This window comes from Sceloporus occidentalis, unplaced genomic scaffold, assembly GCF_023333645.1.
Source record: "Sceloporus occidentalis isolate IW3139 unplaced genomic scaffold, rSceOcc1.0.p SCAF_7, whole genome shotgun sequence".
Classification (NCBI taxonomy): domain Eukaryota; kingdom Metazoa; phylum Chordata; class Lepidosauria; order Squamata; family Phrynosomatidae; genus Sceloporus; species Sceloporus occidentalis.
This window is the reverse complement of record NW_028316987.1, coordinates 38,746,063-38,770,711: the sequence shown is the minus strand read 5'-3', so window position 1 is coordinate 38,770,711 and position 24,649 is coordinate 38,746,063. Positions and strand designations below refer to the sequence as shown.

Sequence of the window (24,649 nt, the reverse complement as noted above, 5' to 3'; positions counted from 1 at the left end):
ACACGTAATGGCTGCTAAAGTGAAATAATGTGAAGTTAAACTGAAGTTAAAGTGGAGAAAAATGCCATCTTTTTACTTTCAGAATTTCCTAAAAGTAAAAAGCTGCTGTTTTTCTCCAGTTTACCTTTGGGTTAACAGCAACATCATGATACACTTCAAGCTTTTCCGGGTTTTCTCCAATTTAACTCTCCTTTAAATCCTGTTTTCCGCAGGATCTTGGGATCTCGCTAGCGTGATAAACTCCTCTGTGTTGGCCAATGTTGCCATCACGCACACCAGCTTTCTGCAATCCAGACCCTCTATCTAAACCAGAGCTGCTATCATCCCCAGCAAGACTTGCTAGTCTTCAGGGATGCTGTGAGTTATAATTCAAAACATTTGAATTAGCACAAGTCTGGAAAACAAATATCATACCAACAACAGATGAATGGTTAATCAAACCACAAGATAAGGCAGAAATGGATTGATTAGCGAACTTGATAAATGGAAAGCCAGAAGGGGAAATTGAGAAGCAATGGGGGAAAAAATAAGTAAATATTGTAAAAATAAATGGAAATAGCAGAAATCAGTGAAACATAAATACTAATAGGTTTCATAGAAATTAATGAAACACTAAGAATTCTGACGTTAACTAGAGACATAACAATAATTAGAAGAAAGTTAGTTTACAAAAAGCTGTCTCACACAAATGTTAACACAGGAAGTTTAGAACAACGATGGAAATAGAAAATGTTCGCAGTAGAAATTTATTTGTTTTTAATGTGCATAATTTAAACAACTGAAAGACACACACACACACACACACACATGATTGTGCATAGGCCAGAAAAGAATTTTTATTTATGCACATGTAATGTAATGTTAATAAAAATAAAGTTAAAAAAACGTTAGGAGACTGTAAAGGTGGGGAAGGCTGAAACATGCTAACAGTGAACTCTTCCAGGGTGTTGTTCATGAAGTTATTGAAATAACACAAGATGGAGATATCATCAATTTGGAAAACCTGAGATTTGTTGAACTACAAAAATATTCAGGAGGCAACCCACAAGGAAGCAGAGGGGAAAAACTTGAAAGAGACTATCTGTGTCCATTGAGCATGAAGTGCTGATTGTTTGGTGAAGAGGGGATAGAAAACTGGGGGACAAGGGGTCATAGAATGACTGAACAGGACCACTCTTCTCTATCACATTGTATTGGTGATTCAACATTTTCTATAACGCTTCTCTGTACCCTCCAATGGGATTCTAGAGTATAAGAAAAGCAAAGGTTTGATTCAAACATGTGCAGGTCTGCTGCAATAAGTAATATTTATTTTCATACAGGTTTCATATAGTTGCTCTGTCAAGAAAAAAAATGTGAATCATTTGTGCAGCTTTTTGTCTGAATCCATCATTTTGCTGACAAATTATGATCCAATCTGTTGTTAAAATATGATACAGTGTTTGGTTGCAGTTGCATACACTGCCCCAGTCAAACCTTTCGTACGAAAGGATTTGTGAAGATAAAGAATTTTACTGATGGCCAAAGCTTGGTTCCCCCAAAGATGCATAGAATTTGAGAAGCTGAGATAATGAAACTGTTTAACCGTACTTTTAATCACAGTATTTCAGCCTGAAAAGTGAAAATGTCGTAATTTCAGTTTGAGATGTAAAAAGAGAAAACATATCAAAAAAGGAGATACATGTATGAGTGTAAAGGCAAAAGAAACATGGAGATGATGTTATGAGACAAATTGCTGGCATTTTTCTCACATGTACAACGAGAACCTCCTCCATGCTTTGACTTATACAGTGTTTTCTCTCTCTCTCTTTAATCCTACAGAGAAGAGTCAAAGATGTGATATCACCAATTGTATTTGAAGCTGTATATAGCCTTGGGGAACACACCCTGGCAAAGGAAGAGAAAGAATTGCCTGCGCTCAAGCCTGTACTTCGATGGAAAAGGGGACAGAAGATGGCTCAGAGAAATCAGGTATTGAATAATTTTCTTGTAAAAAAAGGAAAACAAAAGTGCCATGGAATTCTAGAATGGAAAAAAATACGTTAATGTTTCCGGACTAATGCTTGGCCCTGCCATGTGAGGCCAGATTAGGACTGTATTTGAAATGCTTGAGTTATTGACTTGCACTTGGGGCAGACAGACAGTCCAATTCTTACCTACTATTTCTACCACTAAAGGTATCAGCATTTTGTGGATTTGGATGTTGTTGTACTTTGCTACAGTACAACATGGCTGCCCCTGGATATGTCTACTGTTCCTCTGGTATTATTGCCTTGTTCTCCTCCTCACAACTGAGAAATGTGGCTTCATGCTTTCTAGTCCTTGCCCTTAATTTCAATATATAGTTCAATAATTATTTTTATGTAGTTATGTCATATAGTTTTAGTGTAAAGCGTGTTGGGGGCTAATTCCTTTTGAAAGGCATTTAAAAAAATAGTTATGGATGCAAAGAAAATATTTCACAGAAGCTTAACCTTGCATTTTTACTATTTCTATTGTAACCCTCCTCAGGGTTACAATAGTAATAGTAATAGTAATAGTAATAATAATAATATATTATTATTATTATTATTATTATTATTATTATTATCCTAAAATACAGTCCTATTTGACCTTATTTAATTGTTGTATTTTATATTTTACTGTTGTCAACCGCCCGGATTGGTTTCCCGTAGGGCGGTATACAAATAATAATAATAATAATAATAATAATAATAATTATAATTATCCACTATATTAGGTTCAAGCCGAGCATAGGATTGAAACTTTGTGGTTTTGATTCCTAATTACAAATTCTGCACAAGTTTGAGTTTTCAACTTGCTGCTTATTCAGCAGAAGAGCTTCCCATCTGTATTTCAAAACTCATGTAGTTAAAAATAGCTGCTTCTAATTGGTCTGAATAAAAGGATTTTAATTGAATTGAACTTTTGCAAAGGGGCACAAGTGTGTGACTGTTTTCTGACAAATGTGGCTACTGCTGCTAGGCAGTTGTTTGAAATGAATGACCTGTGATTTTATAATTCTAAATTAAATTGAGGGGCTCAACAGACTTCCCCTTTGGAGCGGCCTGCAACCACCCCTTTCATCACCAGATTGGGACCATGACAACTACACATCACGGCCCCGATCTGGCCTTGCAGTGGCAGCTGTTCTCCACTTCTTCAGCGCAGTATGTGTAAATGCTGTGCTCTGATGCCACCTGCCACCTGGTCAGGTGGGTGGTGTGGGGGTGGCATGGGGGCAGAGTCGGGATGGCTGGCATGCGGTCGACACATCTCTACTCTGCCCCCATGCCAGCTCTTTATGCTAGTCTGTAGAGAGCCTAAGACAGCTTTAGCGACTGTTAAGCTTTCCCCATGATCTCAGGGTGAATACTTTGCTTTGGGATAAATGTTCAAATCTTTAAAACATGCATTCCATGGGAGATGGACCAAGATTAACAACTAAACAGCTGCTGTTCATGAGTGAATGGGAAACAAATAAAACATCGAACTAGTTTGGTTGACAGCTTCCCTAATTTGTCTTCCCCCAGATGTACTGAAGTACAACTCCCATCATCCCCATCCTGCCCATGCTGTAATTGAATACATGTGTTGTTGTCTATTAGGTGGGGAAAGCTGAACTGTAAATTCTTGGTAATTTTGCTTTTGTTTGTTTAAATTAGCTTACACTGAAACCGTCAAAACAGTATGCTTGTGTCATCCCCATGTCTAGATCTGTTTCTTACCTAAGAAACCATCTGCCTGCTCCCTGACCCACTCACTATATCATGATCATAACTGTGTAGTATTGCCCACAGATACTGTCTTGTACTTCTACCAATTGCCAGTGGGAACCCCTCCAATCTGGATTGGGATCCTAGTGGAGAGGCTTTCATGGTTTGCCTTTCCTGTTGTCTTTGGCTAGATTGGGGGCTCTGTGTTTGTAATTTGCATAGCAAAGAAGAGGTCCCATTGAAGAAAGTGGGACTTTTTTTTGCAATGGAAATTGCTGGTGCAGGACCTCCAAAATGGATCAGGGCCACAATGTATATGTGTGTGCATGGGGGAAGGATTAATGATTTTTGTCCCCCAGTACTGGGAATTTGGAGGGCAAAACCTACAGTTAAAGAAATAATTATGCAGTTATGCAATTAAAGTGGTAAATAGGTAGGGCCATAGAAATCCCAGCTGCTCTTTTGCCTATGTCCTGCTGTCCAGTAAAAGTCCCCCCCCTTTTACCTAAACACTCAGTTCTCCAAGCAGTTCTCTTGCCCATCTGCTCACACTCCATTTCGTTAAACTCAGCACCTGTGTGTGTCTGTTTCTTTGTGCTACAATTCCCATAAGCCCCCAGCCTGTGTGTTCCCTGGCCATACTGGCTAGGCATTTTGGGAAGTGGAATACCCAAAGGAATGTTTTCAGGCTCTGATCACACTCTGTTACACATATTCTTTTTCTTTTCTCAGCAAAACCTTTGCCATTAGCTCTCACAAAACTGCATTTGAATGAGTGTTGACAGTAGTGAATGGATATGGCAGACTGGTATGCTTGCTTCCTTCCCACTTCCATTTCTTGTTGTGTTGTTTGCTGCCTTTGACTCATGGCATTCCTGTTGATGAGACATCTCCATGTGTCCCTGTCCTCCACTGTTCTGCGCCTTTCCTGTATCATTCCTAATTGAATCTAGCCATTTGGTGAGTGGTCTAGTTCACCTTCTTCTACCCTCAACCTTTCCCAGCATTATTGCCTTTTCCAATGAGTCATGCCTTCTCATGATGTGGCCAAAGTATGATGGTCTCAATTTAATCATCTTGGCCTCTAAGTCTATTCCTGGCCTGATTCACTGAAGGACCCATTTGTTTGTCTTTCTGGCTGTCCACTCAGTACCTTTCTCCAACACCACATCTCAAATGAGTTGATTTTCTTTTTATCTGCTTTTTTCACTGTCCAGCTCTCACATCAACACATAGTGATTGGGAATACTATGGTTTGGATGATTCTAACTTTGCTGCTCTGCTTTACTCTTTAGGCTACTCTCTAGCTCTTTAGCTCTTTCATGGCTGCCCTTCCCATTCATTGTCTTCTTCTTATCTCTTGATTGGAGTCTCCCTTCTGGGTGATGTTTGATCCCAAATACAAGAAATCTTTTGACTATTTCAATTTCCTCATTGTCTAATTCGAATTTATGTAGGTCCTCTGTAGTCATTATTTTTGTTTTCTTTATGTTCAGCAGCAGGCCTGACTTTGCACTTTCTTCCTTGACCTTCCTTAGTAATTGTTCTAAGTCACTGATGTTTCTGCAATCAATACTGCATCATCCGCATATCTTAGATAGTTGATGTTTGTTCCTCCTATCTTCATTCCTCCTCCTTTTGACTCTATCCCTTGTGTTCATATGATATTTTCTGTGTACAAGTTGAACAAGTATGGTGATAATATGCAGACTTGCCTGACTCCTTTGCCTATTGGGAACCATTCTGTTTCTCCAAATTCTGTTTTGACAGTGGCTTGTTGTCTTGAGCATAGATTTCCCATGTCCAATACTTCATTCTAAATCACTGTTTCTATGCTAAAATGTCGTAACATAAATGGCCGATAACAACATTGCATCTTATCATTCAGAGATTTCCTAGCTAGTACCATCTCAGGTCTGTAAGCAACAAGGAAAATTCTCACAACAACCAAATGTGTATATGTGGAAACTCTAGATGAAGACGTGGCCTGAGAGCAGATAGGATAATTCAGATAAGTCCTTATATGACTCAGAAAGCTGATGTAGGACCTATGTTTAAGATAAGGAGAAAAGGATGAGTTTTGTAGACACAAGGTTGCTAGCCAGTTAATTATTAGACCATCTTTGTCCTGTGTGAGTAAAAATTTTGAGTGTCAAAAGTGTTAAATAGAATAGTGGAAATCTGCAGTACTCCCCATATGTCCAAGATATGTATCTTCCCTTTATTACAGGAGAAGCACTTTCATCCATCATTCCCTCCTTGTTCAATTCAAAATATTTTCCTCTCCACCTTTGGTTGAGTGGAATCCCTAATGCATTTGGTCCTACCCATAAATTTTTTCCATGCATCATATGCTAGAAATGAATGGTCAGAGTGAACTGGTGGGAATGGCCACTTTCTATGCCAGGAAATCTCTTAAGGATCCACCCTGCATTATAATAGTGTTGGACTGAGTTGAGCTTTGAAATGTTTTGTCCTCCAGTGAACCAGGCCAGCAGATGGGAGGGAATGCAGAATTGAGATATGTGGAACAAATGTAGATCTGAATTTCAATAGAAGTAATTTTGAATTTGTAAATCTCTGTAATTAGTTCACATAGGTAACAATGGTCACTTAGTAAGTTGCATATTCCTGTCATTATTTTTTTGTAGAATATCAGGGGAAAATGCCTCAGATATATGGAAGATGTCCAGTTGTCCAGATGCAAGCATACTTAAGGCAACAAAGGGGTGAAACAGACTGACCCAAAGGAGCGGCCTCCCACTGCCCCTTTGAGTGCTGGATTGGGGCCATGGCAATCACAAAATGCTGCCCCCATCCAGCATTTGTCTGGGCCAAAAAGAAGCAGCAAAATGCCGCTACCTTTTGGCTGAGAAAAAAGGCACCCTTGCCACCACCGTGTGGCTCTTCCTTGTTTCTTCAGCTCAGTGTGTCTAAATGTTGCACCAAAAAACCATGGTGATGCTGCCCATTGTTTGGTTGGTTGGGCGGCATGATGCCATTTTGAGGATGGAGTTGGGGCATGCGGTGTGCAGTCGCCACGCTCCCACTCCACCTGGACACTGGCCCTTTCGGCTGGTCTGTACAGCTCCAAACCTCTGAAAAAGAAGCTCAGCCCCCTCTTTTCCTCCTCAACCTCTGAATAACTGTGAAATATTTAGCTGCATCAGCATTGGGAGGGTGGAGAGAAGCAAACTTTCAGTGTCAGCTTGCAGCAGCATGTCAGCAATAAACAATGGAATAAAGCTTGAGCTTTATTACTCAAGTAAAGTAAGGAATGTAATTCAACTCTACTTTAAGTCCTACTTTAGCTGTGTGTGCAACAAACAAGGTAATTTTATATATGGAGCATTGATAATGGTGGTGGTGGTGGTGGTGCAAAGCCTGCCTCAAAACTGGAAGTTCAGACACATATCTGATCTGCTGATCACACCTTGGCTATTTGTTATCACCTTGGGTTTTTGTGATCACTGTGGTGCTGGTTTGGTTTTGTGAATGTGAAATATAAATGCTGTCAGTACTGAAAAAGTTTCTTTTGCTCAAAATGTTCATGCTTTTCCCCAGAATTATTATTTTCCCTTGTTAGCAGTGGCTTTGATTGATGGATTAGTACAATGTATTCTATCAATCAATTAAACTAATCTTCCATAGGGTCCTCTGTTTAGGCTCCCATATCCTAAACCAGTTCTTGCTCTGCACAATCCAGACTATCATCCACAAGTAAAACTGGTTTTTTCCCCATCACTCTATGGAATATCACAGCTGTTGCTGTTCACCTCTTACATGAGCATGTCTGGTTTATTTAATAGCAGGATTCTTTTTTTACATTTATAGTTCTTAAGGAATTCATTCTTATTTGCTTCACCTGCTATGGCTCTCTGTGGAAATACTCTGACAATTACTTTGCTGTCTTATAACCCGTGCATGCAATTAAATTCTGGAAGGTGTTCAGGAATGTTAATTACTTTTTACCACTGAGATAAAATCAGGTGCATGCATTGGGATTTATAAGATATGTTTTATTAAATGTGCTCCATAAACAGCTAAGGGGCTCTGTATATCAATAAAAAGCAACTGGCCTTATGCTTTGTTGTCATGGGATACAAGAAGGAAAGGACTCTTTATCAAGCAGTTGCTGGTTTTGTTGCTATATGCTTTCAAGTAATTTCTGATTTATGGGAACCCTAAGATGAATTTATCATGCGGTTTTCAGAGAAAGTTTGTCTTTGTCTTCCTCTAAGGCTAAGAGAGTATAGAGTTTATCACATGGGGGAAATCGGAAGTATAAACAGTGATTAACTCACCATAATCGTGCCATTGTGCTAATGGTTTTCACACAACATGTTCAAAGTGCTGTTATCCCAGGAATATCCCATGATAATCATGAAATTGCACTAATGGTTTTCACACAACGTCGAGATTAAACATGATTAAAGTGTCATTATCCCAAGAATAACCAGGCAATAAACAGCAGCAACTCATTCATGGGATTTCCCCTTGAATGGTATTTTGCTGTTTATTGTCTGGTTATTCTTTGGTTATTCACGGGATAATGGCTCTTGTGTTAATCACATTTTAATCATCTTTGAATCTCAACTGTGCAATTTTGACCAGATAATCACTGTTTAAACTACCCCCCCATGATAAACTCCTATGATTTGCCCAAGGTCACCCAGCGGGTTTCTATGGCTGAGTGAGGATTTAAATCCTGGTCTCCAGAGTCCTAGCCAACACTCAAGCCAATACTCAAATCACTACATTATCTACTTCTCTTTGATGAAGCAGAGCCTAAGGATTTTGTTTTAACATCTCACATTTGATCCAGTCCTCTCTCTTGGACTTCTATAATGCGCTTTACTTGGGGCTACCTCTGTGCCAAGTTCGGAAACTTCAGATGGTACAAAACATGGCAGCAAGACTAATCACAGGTACTTCCCAGAATGATCATATAACACCTGTTCTGAAGTCCCTTCATTGGCTGCCAATCAGTTTCTGGGCAAGGTAAAAGTGTTGGTGATTATCTTTAAAACCCTACATGGCTTGGGTCCACAATACTTAAGGGAACACCTTCTTCCATACTGCCTGTCCCATACATTAAGGTCCTCAAGTAAGAACTTACTTCAGCCAAAAGAGCTAGGCTAACTTCTTTCACTGAAAGGACCTTCTCTACTGCTGCACTGAAGTTGTGGAACAACCTGTCGGAAGAGATCCGCCATATCCCCACTCTTACAGCCTTCAAAAAGGTTCTTAAAATGGATCTCTTCTGGCATGCCTTCCCAACCTAGCTAATAAATTCTAACTTCCTCCCTTTGTGTATGTTTACGAATATGATCTCAATTTTGTGATGTATGTCTCTCTGCCCGCTAAATTGTTTTTAATTTTAACCCAGTGCTGTATAGCATTTTATTGTTTTTAAACTTTGATTGTTTAATTGTAGTTTTAATATTGAGAAGGGGTTTGGGAAGGGATCATTTCTATTTTATTGTATTTCTAATGGATTTTTACTGTTGTAACCTGCCCGGATTCCTAGTGATTGGGCAGGCTATAAATAAATAATTTATTATTATTGTTATTATTATTATTATCCAAAGGAATGTAGTTTCATTTATTATTTCCTTGGTTAGCTTCAAGTTTTTTATTTCTACATATTCCTGTCCAGACTTTCTTCTAAAGAATTTAAAGAATTTTCTCCATTTATTTGTTGCTCTATTTATTTGTTGCTCAGTGTTTTCTGGGCAAGATACAGAATGAAATCAATTGGTAAATAAATTTTAATTTCAAGTAAATTAAAAAAACCAATCAACAAATGTAATAGTATTAAAGCTCTGCAAATATGAAGAATACAAAATAATCTCTGCAGATCTGAAATAGCCAGGCTAAAAGCATGGCAGTATTGAGAAATGGACAAAGCAGTCCTGTCCTTGGGAAGTTATGCCTGCAATTCAACTTCCCCTCAGCATAGCATAAAAACCCAGTGGCATAATCAGTGGGTGCAGGGAGTGCAGAAAGCACAGAATGACACCTCAGAGGAGGGATGGCAACTGGTCAGGCCCTCTTGTTGCTGTGGGATGTGTGTGCATGTTTCTGGTCCTGCTTCTTCTTCTTCGCTGCCCTGGCTCTCTCCACATGGAGAAAGCTATGGTAATGAAGGATGGGTGCAGCAGGTGCCCCTTCCATCCCCTCTTGCTGCCTCACTTGCATGGCTATCTCTCTGACAGCAATGGGCATGTGGCAGAAGTGACCTGAAACAGATTTATTTTGGCCTGCCTGTTCAAGCCCTGAGTCTCTTTAGATGCATTTGCAAGTTCTTACAAATTGAGCAAGAATTTGATTATCTAGTGTTTTGCTCCCTTCCTAATAATTAGCTTTATTTTCTTCATTTTTGTAGACTGTGTTTGAGAGGAACTGTCAGTCAGATGATTGTGCTGCTGATCTGAAACTTCAGGGGAAATTGTTCTTATCCAGGTGAGTGACATTATTAAATTCTGATCCTTTCTGTAACAAAACAAACTTGTTAATTAATTGCCAGACGTGAGGGAGATGGGGAAGAAACATTCACACATCTTGAAATATTCGGCTCAAGGATGTCAAACAGAAGTACTGTACAGTATATAAGTTCAGTTTGCTACTTCCTTTGTGATTCTAGTGTTATGCTAATGTCTCTTGAGATTATAGTTCCACAAGGTTATTGTCAGTGAAACCAGTTGCTGCAGATCATCAGTACAGAATCTGGTGATAGTAGATATTAAATAATTTCCAACAGAGTTTTATTACTTCAATAAAGTTCACCAAGCTGTTGAGCTCCCAAGGTGAACTTGAGGGAAAAGGAAATAATTTTACTGTGGGCTATTGATAAAGCTGGAAATCAAATCCAGATGCCATCACCTTCTCTAAGATTTTTGGATTCCGTGTCCTATGTTAGGGTTTGCACACAGCATCAACATAAACCATGGCACTGCAGAAAATGAAGACAGTAAGATGAAATGAGTTCTGTGCTGTAATTTAGCAGTTTCTAAATTGGTGCATAATTGAGTCCATAGCTGAGGTCTGAGAAACACATTTGATGGCCACCAAAAGCTCTCATGATTGCAGAATCCACCCCCAATCTTTGTTCACATAAGTCAGTGTGCTAATGGGAAAGGGAAATCATCAAAATTGATAAGGAGAACATACGCTGTCTTTTCCCCAAAAGTATCATCCGGGATGTGGTAGGGGAGAGGATATGTGTCCCCCTTCAATAATATGTCTACTCCTGTTTGCTCTTGTTGCTCATCTGTCTTCTGTCTCCCCTCCTATATCTTACTTCTTCTAGCCTCTTTGATCCACTTATTTTCTTCTCATTCCTTCCTGTTTCTGTTCCAATGTCAAAGTGGCTACATCCGGTTCCTCATTGTCTCATTTAAGAAGCAACTCTTTGAACTCCAAGAAACACTTGAAATCTATATATCTGTGATCTCCTCTCTTCATTTCACATTCTGAATTTCATTTGACTGTGTTCATCCTATTTATATAATGTGTCCTTGAGTTTGGTTTATATCCTGATGTGAAACCTGTCCATCTGGTGTGTGATTGATACTGTGAGCCTGGAACCACTTAGGGAAAAGTGTACTTATGCTTCTATTTATGTAGGAATTCTATTATTTGAGAAGAAAAGAAAATCAAAATGCTATTTTCATTGTGTGATATTAACTAGGAAGTTATTTGAAATGTTTGTGGCATTAGGAACATCATCCTCCCTACATAGTAGCATATGAACTATTTCTTTTCTTTGTGCCAAAATCAGCAAATTACTGTATTCCCAATATACATTTGCTCTTCTTCCCTGGGACAGCTGGAGAGAAAATGTAGAGTTATCCTTGAGTACCTTTGAGATGTTAACTGAACAGGCAGCCACATAACTATGCAGTTGTATGTGGGGTGAATGGGTAAAGCCAAGCAGAGTCTGGATGAAGCATGCTGGGCAAAGCACTGGGCTACATGGCAAGAGCAAGTGACTATCATATGTGGTGTTTGTATTCACTTGGCAAGCAAGAGAGATCAGAGACAGACCTTTCAGCACTCTGGACAGATCCTGGGAAGAGGCAAATTCTGTAGAGGGCTGTTTGGCTAACTGAACCCCTCCAGGCTCCACTGTTTGCTGGAGAGAATGGGGCCCGAACAGACAGACCAAAATAAAGCTGCTTCAGATCACTTTGGAGCTAGGCAGTTTAAATGACACACACATCTTAAGAGGCCAGAACCTGTGCCAAAGCTGCCCTCCAGTCCTTAGAACTGGAGTGTGGCTTTGATGCGGCTTCCAGCCTCTTAGGACACATGCATCATTTAAAGAGCATACCTCCAAAGTGAGCCGAAGCAGCTTTATTTTGGCCCGTCTGTTCAGGCCCAATAGAGATCTATATATGGACAGCTTTGTAGCCCAGAGTGTAGCCTATTGTCATCTCTTAGTCGCCATTTGCTTGGCATGCTGTATGTAGTAGTGGGCAATTGTGGGACATAAAACCTTTGGGGGCAGGTGTGTTGGTTCCACAGTATTACTTAGGGTCTGGATTATGATTTGTAATCCCTGGGTGTCTTGGCTTGGAGTTTTTAGCTTAAGGGATGTTGGGTTGTGATGGTCCTTGATTGTTGGAGTTGGGCTCGGCATCAAGGACTAGATTTGGCGCTTCTACATATAGTGCTATTGTTTCAGTTGGCCCTTCTTGGTTTGAGTTAGTGTACAAGTCTCCTTTGATAACCTGTAGTAGACAACAGCTGTTTAAAAGTGGCACAATGGCACCTCTTATATACACGGGTTGAATATTTTACAGCTTGAATTCCATGAGCAGAGTTGTGAAGAGAATGAAGATGGAAAATGTGGGCAAATCTTGTAGTAATGGTGGTAGTGATGATAATAACAATAATAATATAGTTAATAATTTGAAAATGAACATTTTTAGAAGGTTCTTGTATGCAGTGGACCCTCCATATTTGCTGGGGTTAGAGGCATAGGACCCCTGTGAAAGCAGAAAAATCTGGAACACCCCCCCCCTTTTTTTTTCATCTGAGAGAACACCTCTCTAGGAATCTCTAGGGAGATTACAGCACTACACTCTTATAGTGCTGCTATTCCACTAACTGCTCTCCTGTTGCATTCTGGGATTTACAGTTTAGGGAAGGGCATTTAGAATTCTCAGCCAGAGAGCTGTTAGGCCTCATTGAACTACAAACCCCAGGATGCAACAGGAGACAGCCAGATCAGTAACGTGGGATAGCAGCATTATAAGAGTGTAGTGTGGTAATCACCTGCATACTAGTATTCTCTCTAGTAATCTCTAGGTCCTCCAGCATGACCTTTGGCAGATGTTGACAATAGAGTCACATTGGAGGGCCTAGAGATTCATAGAGGAAACGTATTAATCAAATTGGTGAATAATCAAATACGCAAAAGTCAAAACTGCAAATGTTGGAGGGCTGACTTTATTTATTTATTTTTTATTAATATTTTTATCAAGTACATGATCAAAATAGATAAGGTCTTTAAGCTTAAACAAAGTCAAATGCTACATATTAATTAGACCTATCCAGAGGATTTTATAATTCGTAATCCCATGAATTAAATTTTTACACATAAAATAAATACTTTATACAGGCAATCATTGACATAGTATCATTGACATAACAAAACAAAAACAAACAATGTTTAATATACAAATATTACTTCCTGCAAATGTTGAAGGGCTGACTGTATTTACACACTAGTGTAGGAAGCAGAATATTGACAGAATTCATCTGCCATCTTTTTTACTCATTCTTTCATGTATTTTTGTCTACACTTTTTTCATTCTTTCACCTTCTTAATGTTTTTGAATGGTGTAGCATATCATAGTGCAATATTTTACATTTCTGTCAATGCCACTCTTACTCTCTAAATGGTTGAGAGATATTGATCTATTCTGCAGTTCCTCAAGCTGCCTAGGCCATTTTTGCTTGCATCTGGTGGGATGGCTGCTAGCAGCATGCAGTTGGCAACTCTTAGGGAATGAATAATGGTGTCTAAGCCATGTCCTGAATATCCTAATAATGAAATTGGACTTTAAAGCAAAGGGGGAGGGGGAAGGTGCACGTGCGAACATGTGCGTGTGTGTGCGCGTGCATACACACACACAGAGTACTTGGCCATGTGGCACTAAGTATTTGAAAAAAAATATGGTGTGGGAGAAAAAGGGAAAGAACTTCATGGTTATTAAAAGAAAAGCAGACAGATTAAGAAAATGGACAGGTGTGGAACCTGGGGCAGAATGGGCAGGTGACGCCAAGTCTAGCTGGAGAGGAAATCCTGCCCAGCAGACTACAAATGTAATAGTAATCCTTGTGCAGTGCCATGGAGATCAGAGCAGCTTGATAGGATATCTTAATAGAAAAAGCAGAGTGGCTGGACTTATCATATGGCTTCTGCATTCCTTGTGGGGGAGAGGCTGTAATGAGACTTGCAAATGGCCTGTATAGTAGTTTATGAAAACAGGGTGTGCATGTGATTTTTGGATGGAAGAGATCTCATTATAAATAATTGTTACTAATGGGAGAACCTCAAAGGCTGCTTTTCCTCTTCCCATATATTCATGCTACCTACACTTCCCTGCACTTGTTATTAAACCTAGAGTAAGTTATGTGCCAGGATTTTTTCTGAATACTTACCTTTGGCTCAAAGTCCAATTGGCATGGATAATTTAGGACCGGGTTTATGAATCTATATGCCACCTGTCATTTGTTCCATTATATGCCAAACTATTCTCACTCATTATTACTATAATTAATTTCCTTACAGAAAACCACTAAAACCCAAACAGCTCAAATCATAGGACTTAAGTGTGTTAGAGGTATTCCTTCTTATCATCACTTTCACAAAACGGTTTCTTGGTGTGTGATAATATGCCCAAAGGCCAGGTCTATATAGCACATGGCTATTTATACAAAGTGAGCACAGTTAAACTCAGATCAGTCTTGCTTCTTTCAGTGTACTTAGTTTCTTCTGAATCTTTTAGGTAAAAGAGGGTAATTTATATTAGGAGTGCCACACGTAATCCTGCAGGTTCTATTTCTAATATAGAAATTGGTGTCAGAGTAGGGCAGCCAATTACTCTGAGCTCAAGTAATTTCCAGTGATTTTATCCAACTCATTTTATTTGGAGGCAAGGTGAGCTGATGGGAAAAGGCACAGACTTGGCAGTGAGCTCAGGGAGGAGGGGATGAAGGTGGAATGACTATCAGCATGTGCATCAGAGTATGAGGGCTTTTAACACTACATTACTTCCACTGGATTCTAGAGAGCCTTTGGCTTCACAATGCACATCTACTGTTAGGACCATTAATTATATGAGTGTACCTGCAGGGGAGGTGGGATAAAAATAAAAAATTATTATTATTATTATCATCATTATTATTATAATAGCATAGAAAAAAGAGGCACATTTTTGTGTTACATTGAATTACTTGATGTATATCCCAAGTTACAAGTTTTTTTAAAAAGCATTTTAAAAGACATGTGAATGTAAAAATGAATAAAAATAAAAAGTTATAAAATGATATTAGTAGCAATAGCAGTAGCACTTACATTTCTATACCACTTTATGGTGCTAAGCACTCTCTAAGCGGTTTACAATGTGTAAGTCAATTGCTCCCAACTTTACCAACCTGTGAAAGGATGGAAGACTGAGTGGACTTGGAGCCCTGTCTGGGATCGAACTCCCAATGTTTTGGCTGCAGTACTGTCTATAGAACTAACGCCATTAAAATTTAAAATATATCCATGTAAATGCAGTACATAACACTAAGAAAATCCCCTTTGTTGTGGAAACAATGAGTTCTCCAAAATCTGTTAGAATCAAAAGAGCTTCCCCTTCAGTAACATGATAGCATGGAGGAGGGCTAGTTTACCACTCTTGGGAAGAGAAACTAAAAGACTCCTTTATTCTTTAAACCACAAACTCTTTTGCCCCCTTTGGGAGCAAACTGTAGTGATGGGAGAATACTATTGCTTTTCTTCAAATAGTTACATGTAGATTTTCTGTTTGAGAAGTCTCCACAGTGGCTTAAAGTGGAAAAAACAAACAAATGCACAGAAGGCCCATGATCCTATATCTTCAGATGTAACTACATGACAGAACCTGTAGGTATTGTATGTTGTAACAATGCCCCCCCCCTCCCCAATCCTCACCTTTTCTACCTTGCAGCACCTCAGCTGGAGTGCCATATTCTCTTGGTTGCAGAGTGCATTGAGAACAGGCAGTTGGAGAGACCTCTCAGGGTCCTGCCACAACTGCTTGTCCCAATTCTTATTTATGGGAAGGATACAAATGTATTAAGTTTAACAGGTTCTCATTTGTTTTGTTATATAGCAAAGTAATTGCATCTGGTTGCCTTTAAAAACACATTCACATCTCTGTAGAATTTTAATTAAACATGTACAGAAATCAGGGTGGAGGTGGGGGTGGGAGTGGAGAAATGGGGGCAGTGGAGTTACTTACATTATAGTTAAGTAACTCGTGCAAGGGTACCATTTTTTTTTAAATTTCTTGAGGTATAGATCTTTCTAGAAATTCTTCTCCGCATCATTCACTGCACATGGTAACAATTGTTCCTTTTTGGTGGCTCAGATATGTGGAGGCCACACTCAGAAACGATCTGATTTGACATTACCTTAACTGCCATGGCTCAATGTTATGGAATTCTGGAAACTGTAGTTTTGTGAGACATTTAGTCTTGTCTGTCAGAGAGCTCTGGTGCCACAACAAACTACTATTTCCAGAATTCCATATTACTGGTGCCAAACCAGATTATATCTGCAGTGCAGTTGCAGCTGTAAACATATACAGATCTGAAGAAGATCCTGCATGCCCTTGCATGTGCATAAGTGGCATATTGTCTACAAAGCATGGTTTGCCAAAGAGAAAGCTTAAAATTCCTGAAGTAGTAAATCTAGGCCCAGTTGATATTGTACAGGCTGAAAATGTGTGATGAAAACCAGAACACCATAAATACACAGTTGTGTTTGGCTTTTTGTAGTATAAATCTGACCCAGTAGGTTTGAGTTTAAGCACCTGCGTAAACTCGGTTTACTAACCTTGGATCCAGGCATCTTCTATGAATTCTGAAGTTATGATTCCTAAAGGTCACCTAGTGAGTTAGTTGAAATTAAAAAAAAATCTGTTGTTCCATAATCTTTCTTCCATACTTAATGCAGTTCTTGGCTAGAGATATTTGGCATGGGTATATTTTTTTCTCAGCATAAATCACTAGCTACTGTGCAACAAATTCTTTATTGTATCTAACAGTAAACTTTATGAGATTGTGTTATGAGATTGTCATATACAGTTGGCTGGCATGTAGCATGAGTTTTTAAAAATAATTTTCTTTCCTTATATGGCTTTCTTAATGTTTTTTGTGTGTTTTCTTCCCTCTGTCTCAGTTCAGAATAGGTTTTATCTTTTCACACATTTTGGAGAACCCTTTGAAATTTCAGAATTCCCCAGGATTTGGAAAGACCGAAACTGGGGAGCTCCTTCACCATTGCCAGCCATTTTCCTTTCCCCCTTATTCCTCACCTTTTGTGATACCCAAACTCATAACTTTGCATGGAGAGGCTGAGAGAAATAGGCAGTGAGAAATGCTACAAAAAGCTGAGGTCTCTTTCTAATCTTCCAGCACTAAACTGCAGTGTTCAAACTATAGAGTCCCCATTCTAAAATTCTAGAAGTACAGCTTTCCACCCATATTTTTTCATTAAAGATTTTGGAGTAACAAAATCTTGGGTCACAACTGCAGACTCTGGGCATTTTCAGAAGCCTCCATTGCAAAATGTGGAATTCTTTAAAAGAAACAGCAATTGGGTTTGGGATCTATATGCTTTTTTTAAAAGTCTTTCCAGTCAATAAAAAGCTATACTTCCCAGAGCCTAAAATTCTAATTTGACTGCTATTTTTTCCACCTGCCCTCCTTGCCCTTGGAAATAAATTGATAGATTTGTTAAGGCATTGTAGCAGAAAGGAATGAAACTTTGTGGGATGGTTGAATTTCAAGAATGGTGGCTGCTTTTTTTGGAGGGTGTGTGTGAAAGGAATTTCATTTCCACAATTTTAAAGCAAAGTATCAAAATATATTCATAGCCATGAATTCTTTGGGCCTTATTACAAAAGATTTACATTGTATATGATAAAAATTTTGAAATTGTAACTCAGATGTCTGAAAAACATATTTCCCAGCACAGCTAAGAGAAATGTGGCATAGTGGCTAATGAAAATAGACAGAATATTTAGTGCATACTGTGAAGAGGTGCTCCTGTAATGGTGAAAGATATTTGTTACAGCATGTGCTTACTATCAGCTGTGTAGTCTACATTGTTTTGTGAGTGGTCATGCTGAAAATGGACTAAGGGCCCAAACAGACAGGCCAAAATAAAGCTGCTTCAGGTCACTTTGGAGGTATGCTGTTTAAATGACACACGCATCTAAAGAGGCCAGAAGCCACACCAAAGCCGTGCTCCAGTTCTAAGGACTGGAGCACAGCTTTGGCACGGCTTCTGGCCTCTTTGGACACATGCATAATTTAAACAGCATACCTCCAAAATGACCCGAAGTAGCTTTATTTTGGCCTATCTGTTCGGGCCCTTAGGCGGGTTATAGACCGCCACTTTGAGGCGGTCTGCCGCCGCCGCCGTTTGCCCTGTAAGGGAGCCGTCGCAGCCACACCGCGCGGCTCCCTTGCGGAGCAAAAAAGAAGCTCCAAAATGGAGCTTCTTTCTGCGGCACCATTAGCGCCGCGACACGTTCGGACGCACAGCGTCCGATACATAAATATGGCACTGGTCGTGTGGAACGGCCGGCGCCATATTGTACGGACAGAGTCTGTACTAGAGCCAGGGGCGTTTAGAAGAGACTCCCCTTTTTAAAAATGGGACGTCCTGCGGACGTCCCAAGTGGCGGTCTATAACCCGCCTTTGTTTGCAAGGTTCATTGCTGAGGGTTATACTTCTGAGGAAACATCATATATCTCAGAAACTCCATTTACAAGGTGGAAAGCATGATAATCACAGTGAATATGCACTCCCCCTTTATATCTAGTTTAATCTTCAGTGTACTGTACATTTCAGGTCTCAAGAGTGTGTGTTATCTTTGCCATGAACCCACTAGGTGGCCTTGGATAAGCAGCTTTTTCTCAGCTTCACTCTAGTACCTGAAGAATGGGTATAATATTACCAGTTTACATTACTGGGCGATTGTTAAATCACAACAAGATAAAATATATCCTCTAATTGTCCCAGTTTGTCAGAGACAGACCCAATTAATCCTGTGTTTTCAGGTGCTTTTAAAATGTCCTGGTTTTTCTTGCCTACTCCCTTTGTCATCTTCTCATTTCAGTTCCTGCATTGATAATTGACCACAAAATAATGAGATGAGACACAAGACATTGGATTAAACAAGGCACACTTTATTTATAGAAACAGCAATAGCACTTACATTTGTATACTGCTTTATAGTGCTAAGCACTCTCTAAGTGGTTTACAATGTTTAAGCCAATTGCTCCCAACAAGCTGGTTACTCATTTTACCAACCTATGAAAGGGTGGAAGGCTGAGTAAACCTGGAGCCCCATAGGACTGAATATTTTGGCTGCAGTACCAGCATTTAACCACTGTGTCACCTAAATTGACCTAAAACCTATTTGAATTGAACCTGGGGATAAGCAGTGAGAGGGGCAACCAAATGCAGGTCCAGCTGGGGCCAGGTGTCAACCTGTGACCACCTACTCAGCCTTCCCTTGGGCATTACACCTGACTCCAAGGGCAATCCAATATCAGGTTTTTGTCCTGGCTGGGCATTTACTAGAAGGTAAATCAAGGACACTTGCCCATCCATGTCTGCGGATTTTACAGGAGAGAGTCTATATATAGGCCTATATACATTTCTATGCCATGTTTAATTTGAACTTATTGTGTTCTGTTCATTTTTATTACTGTCATAGACCAGCACAATTAATTTGAATGTAGGCCTTTGGTTAAATGGAGCACTGACAAAAATTCTGGATAGTTTCAGTTCCTTACAGTTGCTGAGTACACCACTTCTACATTGGTTTGGCAACAGTTTACTGTGTTATACACAGTGCCCATAGGGGATTGACCTGGATAACTCAAATTATTTGTGGATGACAAATTTATTTGCTTTTCAGTTATATCTCTTTCATTATATAACTAGGTTTTGTGAGTAGAGCTTTTATAATGATCTTAAGTCCTTTTTTGATGCGCATAAGACCCTGTATGATATAAGTCATGCTTGGACACTTGGACAATCATATCCTCAAGAATGCATTCTAGAAACCGTTTCTAAGCTGAGATAACATAGACAACATCCACATGTGCCCAGAGCAATCCAGAATTTAAAAAATGAGGTCTGCCTAAGAACAAAGTGGTCACATTACTTAGCAGTAGATTAAGTGGAAATATGCAGAGCTCAGCACATAAGTGCTGTAGCAGTCAATGAAATGGTATTGCGATGATATTGCAACCTCCCTGTTACTATTTTGCTTGCCTGCTTCCTTGACTGTTGTTAAGTTTTAATAAAAGTTGTTTCTTGAACAATGCCACTTGGGCCACAAATACAGGAATGGCAAATCAGCTTGTTTAATAAAGTGCAGGTGCTGAAGAAAGATAGTACCACATTGGCAATCCAATTCATACATCACTGCAGCCAGTCCATACCAAATGACATCATGCCTTCCCCAGGAGCAGCAATCAGGGCTTGAGAATTCCCTTGTGAATAGAGAGATTTCTCCCTCCCCTTAATCCATTTCATACTGAAAGTGTACCTGATTCATTCCAGATGTCCTGAGATTTAATGACTCAGGAAACTGCTCTCTTGAAAGAAAGGCCTGAACTTGCTCTCCCTTTGCTGTTTGTGATGGTGATCTGAAATCCCCTGTTAGCTTCAAACCAAGGAGGTTTTCACTCAAGTACCCCAAAGCTATGAATTTGATCTTGATTTGTGCAGAGTTTGTGATTTCTAAAGAAACAAGGCTTTACACCTTAATGATAGAACACATGCTATGCTTTGTCTCCGTAACTGTTTTTCTAATTTTGATACCCTTCTCTCTACGAGATAACTAGGACCTACAAGCAGTGTTCAGTTTTATTAATCCATTGTTCCCTTGGCAAAGAGAAAAGAGAGAGAGAGAGAGAGAGAGAGAAGTTGCTCTTTATTTGTGACAAATACAAATGAGTAAATAATTTCAGTGTTAATGTATTGTTTGATTGCTTTAAAAGAATTGCATTAGCTTACGATTATCAGTCAGGATGAAAGATTTTAAACCATTTAGGTGGCCTCTGCCTCTGAAGGGCTGAGATCAAATTTATTAGGAAAAGATCTTTGATTTTTTAACAATATGGCATCTTCTGAACTATTGAAATATGGTCTCCCCACACAAGAATATTTGATAAAATGTCCCTTCTCTTATTTGCCACCATAACTAATGTGAAGAATTTGGGGATTAATTGTGGGTCCAGTTAAGTATGAACATGTGTAATTTTTTAATATCATTGAAAGAAGGAATAGATTTTTTTTTCATCTGCTCCTTTCCTTCAACCCCTTTTGGACCATTTCTTCCTTTATTCTTCAGAGTCAGAATTTACTTTCATTTACCATAAAGCAGGACAAAATTTATCAGGCGTTTTCTCAGAAGAGAAATCTCACTGCTGGAGAATATAATCTTCCCATTGAAATCACCACCACCCCGTCATCTAGAGAAATCACGACAATTTTGCAGAGATCATTTGTATTAGCATATTATTTTCTGTTATTGTAAAGCACTCTAGAGCAAATATTTAAAGGAGGCTGCTATGGACATATTTTAAAGAGAATTTTAAAACCACTAAACCCTTTATGAAAGTGATTTAGACTGAAGAAACATGGGATACAGCACCTTTTCCTGTCTATCCTTACCCCCACCACCGTCATCATTATTTTTCCTTGTTTGTGACTCAAGGCATGTTTGACCAAAAGGAGATATTTACAAGTATTTTATAAGGAGTGGGAACCATGGGTAGAATATATAAAAATGGAGGGGATGAGGTCAAGATGGATAGCCCTTGCAGATTAGATGGCAGGAAAGGGGGTTGAATAAGGGGAGTGATCTAACAGGAGAGTGAAAAGGTAATTAACTGAATATCCGGGGAAATTTAAATTTTTATTCTTAAACATTTACATATTGAAAGATGAGGAAGATAAGGAATATAGTAGAAAATAACTATACACTTTTAGAATAACCTCAGCACAAAATACGATTTATTAAACTACAGTGCTCTTCGGCTGTCTGTTTGAGATAAGATAAGAGAATGTAGAAATAGAATTAATATAGCACACTCAGCAACACAAATTAATGTTTGGAAGTTACAAATTTCTTGTTTTATTATTTTTTCTATGTTTAAAGTGGTGTATGTTTGAATTTAGAATGAAGTATTTCGTTTTATTTTAATGTTTTGGAAAATAAAAATTAATAAAAAAATTATTCTTCAGAAAGGTTTTTGATTATCCTGATTTGTAAAAAGCTCAGCTTGTTACATCCTTTATATTACTGATTGACCTCCTTCAGAGGTTACACATTCAATCTATCAAGAGAAGAAATTTCTGGAGCTGGCTAAAAATCTATTTGCATGTAACTGAACTGTTAAACAATAAAAAGGGCCTAGACAAAACTCAGGTGATTGGCTAAATCAGGCTTATACATCATATTCACTGGTCCAAAAATAAGACATTCTCTCAGCATAATAGTGCATATGCCATTTATCTGCTAGTGAACTAAGAGCCAATTGGTTTGCATGTCCTATTCCTCTCTTTATTTCTATAAACTCAGTGATAGTTACAGGCCTCTGTGGTATACTTTATGACTGATTCAGTCCTGTGGGCTGAGAATGCATATGAGAAAGAGAATTTAGTTGTGGAAGATTTGGGACAGATAAAAGAAAGTACTCTTTTGCACAGTGCATATTGAATTTGCCACCCCAAGAACAGATTATGGCTGTTCAAATTTATAACAGGATTGGATAAATTCATGGATTGTCAGAGTATGAGTCATAATGGCTATATATTCCTTCAGCACCACAGAGAATAGTTTGTTGTACATCTCTAGCTGGGATCCATGAGTGGGAAGACACTGTTGCACTCATGTCCTTCTGGGCTTCCCTCTGAACAACTGGTTGGCTGCTGTGTGAACAGACTGCTGAACTAGATAGTCCTTTGGGTGTGATCCGGCATGGTTATTCCTAGGCCCCCAAAGGCTTCTGTGATTTTATTCATTGCATATTTACCTAACTTTGCCATGAATGAGTTCCATCTGGCATATCTGAGGTTATATCCATTTACCCAGCTCTTTTCAGCAGTTTCTCTGCTGTGAATTAAGAGAAAAAGTGTTAACTCATTTTCATTTCTCTTGGCAGTGTTGATGACAGGGCTCCCTATCTGGCTTTGGGAGCAGTGAAGAACATTTCTCTGAACATCTCCATCTCCAACATTGGGGACGATGCTTATGATACCAACATTGCTTTCAACTTTTCCAGGGAGCTCTTTTTCATCAAAATGTGGCAAAAGGTAGGAAAAGCCAGCTTGTCTGAGATTAAACAAAAAACAACAACATATTTTTGTTAATCTGAAAGTCTGAAGTCACTGAGAGAAGTGGAATTTTAATCACTCTCGTGCATTGCTAGGTATAACCAAGGGAGCTTGTTCCCCCTGGTTACTTTGACTGAAGCCATTTTATGAGTTGAAAATTTGCACTGACACACTGTCTTGCATGAAGGATCTCTTCCCATGTACTTTGGCACATGTATAGAACAACTTGTCACCCAGAGCTTGGAAAGTATTCATTAAAACCCTTAAAAAAATCCCCAATGTATTAATGTTTTCCAACCATTTTCATTTTGATAGTTAATTGCCAATTTTTTTTTAAAAAAAGTAACAACTATGTTTCTCATGTTGTTGTTGTTGTGTGCCTTCAGGTCATTTCTGACCTATGGTGACCCTAAGGATTTCGGGGTTTTTTGACAAGATTTGTTCAGAGGGGTTTGCCATTGCCTTCCCCTAAGGATGAAAGTGTTACTTTAGTAATAAATGAACCTTTTAAATGATCTTTGTTTAAACGATTTAATAGATTATTTAACAAATTAATTTTGTGAATTGTTCTTAAAATGTTAATGTTAATTTTTCTTTAAATCAGTTTTCTTTATGTTAATGGACTAGCAGTAACGCTAATGTTTCCAAACTCTATTCTCTCATATGCCAAATGCAGTAGTTGGAGGGAGATTCTGTCTGTACTCTTACAAAAAACAATTGTCCCTCCTTTCTCATGGACTTGCAGTCTTGGATATTCATGGAGGGTCAACCTCTGTTATTGCCAGTGGGACATGCCCCTCGCAGTTTGCACTTTGCGTGTGCTCGCAAGCACGCACCCCATTCAAGCTTGAATATCAGCGAGTCTCCGTTTTCACGGGGTGGTGGTGGTCCAGAATGGATCCCCTATGAAAACGCAGGGCCAAATGTATGTGATACTGCTGAGTGTATTCCTAGAACATCCCGAGAACATTCTGCATTAAAAACTCTGTTTGCTGCTGTATGTATGCAGTCCAGCCAATGTTGAGGTGTGTATGTGTGCACCCCTGGCTCTGATAACCAGTATTCTCTCATCATGTGTATAAATGTTCCTTGCATCTGTGACTATGGAAGAGTAGACTCTTTAAATATGTAGGTATTTGGGAAGGTTCAAAAGAGGCAAGTCTTTGGTTCATAATAAATTATAGAATTTGCTATTTAAAATATCATTAAGATCTCTATATAGTTGAAATAAAATATTTTGGTTAATGAAATGAAATCAAGGAGAACATTCTGTTTTGATTCTTTCCTTGGAGAAAAAGTCTTA

General features: G+C 38.9%; 1 protein-coding gene across 3 annotated transcripts in view; it reads left to right on the top strand.

The window, feature by feature from the left end:
* The window catches only part of ITGA9 (integrin subunit alpha 9), a 282,149-nt gene that overhangs the window by 157,830 nt on the left and 99,670 nt on the right, over window positions 1-24,649 (top strand). For all 3 annotated transcript variants that reach the window (XM_089532642.1, XM_089532643.1, XM_089532641.1), the window contains 3 exons: window positions 1,822-1,971; window positions 10,105-10,181; window positions 23,175-23,325. In XM_089532642.1, coding sequence (XP_089388768.1) covers window positions 1,822-1,971; window positions 10,105-10,181; window positions 23,175-23,325 — 378 coding nt within the window. The remainder of the gene's footprint in view (window positions 1-1,821; window positions 1,972-10,104; window positions 10,182-23,174; window positions 23,326-24,649) is intronic.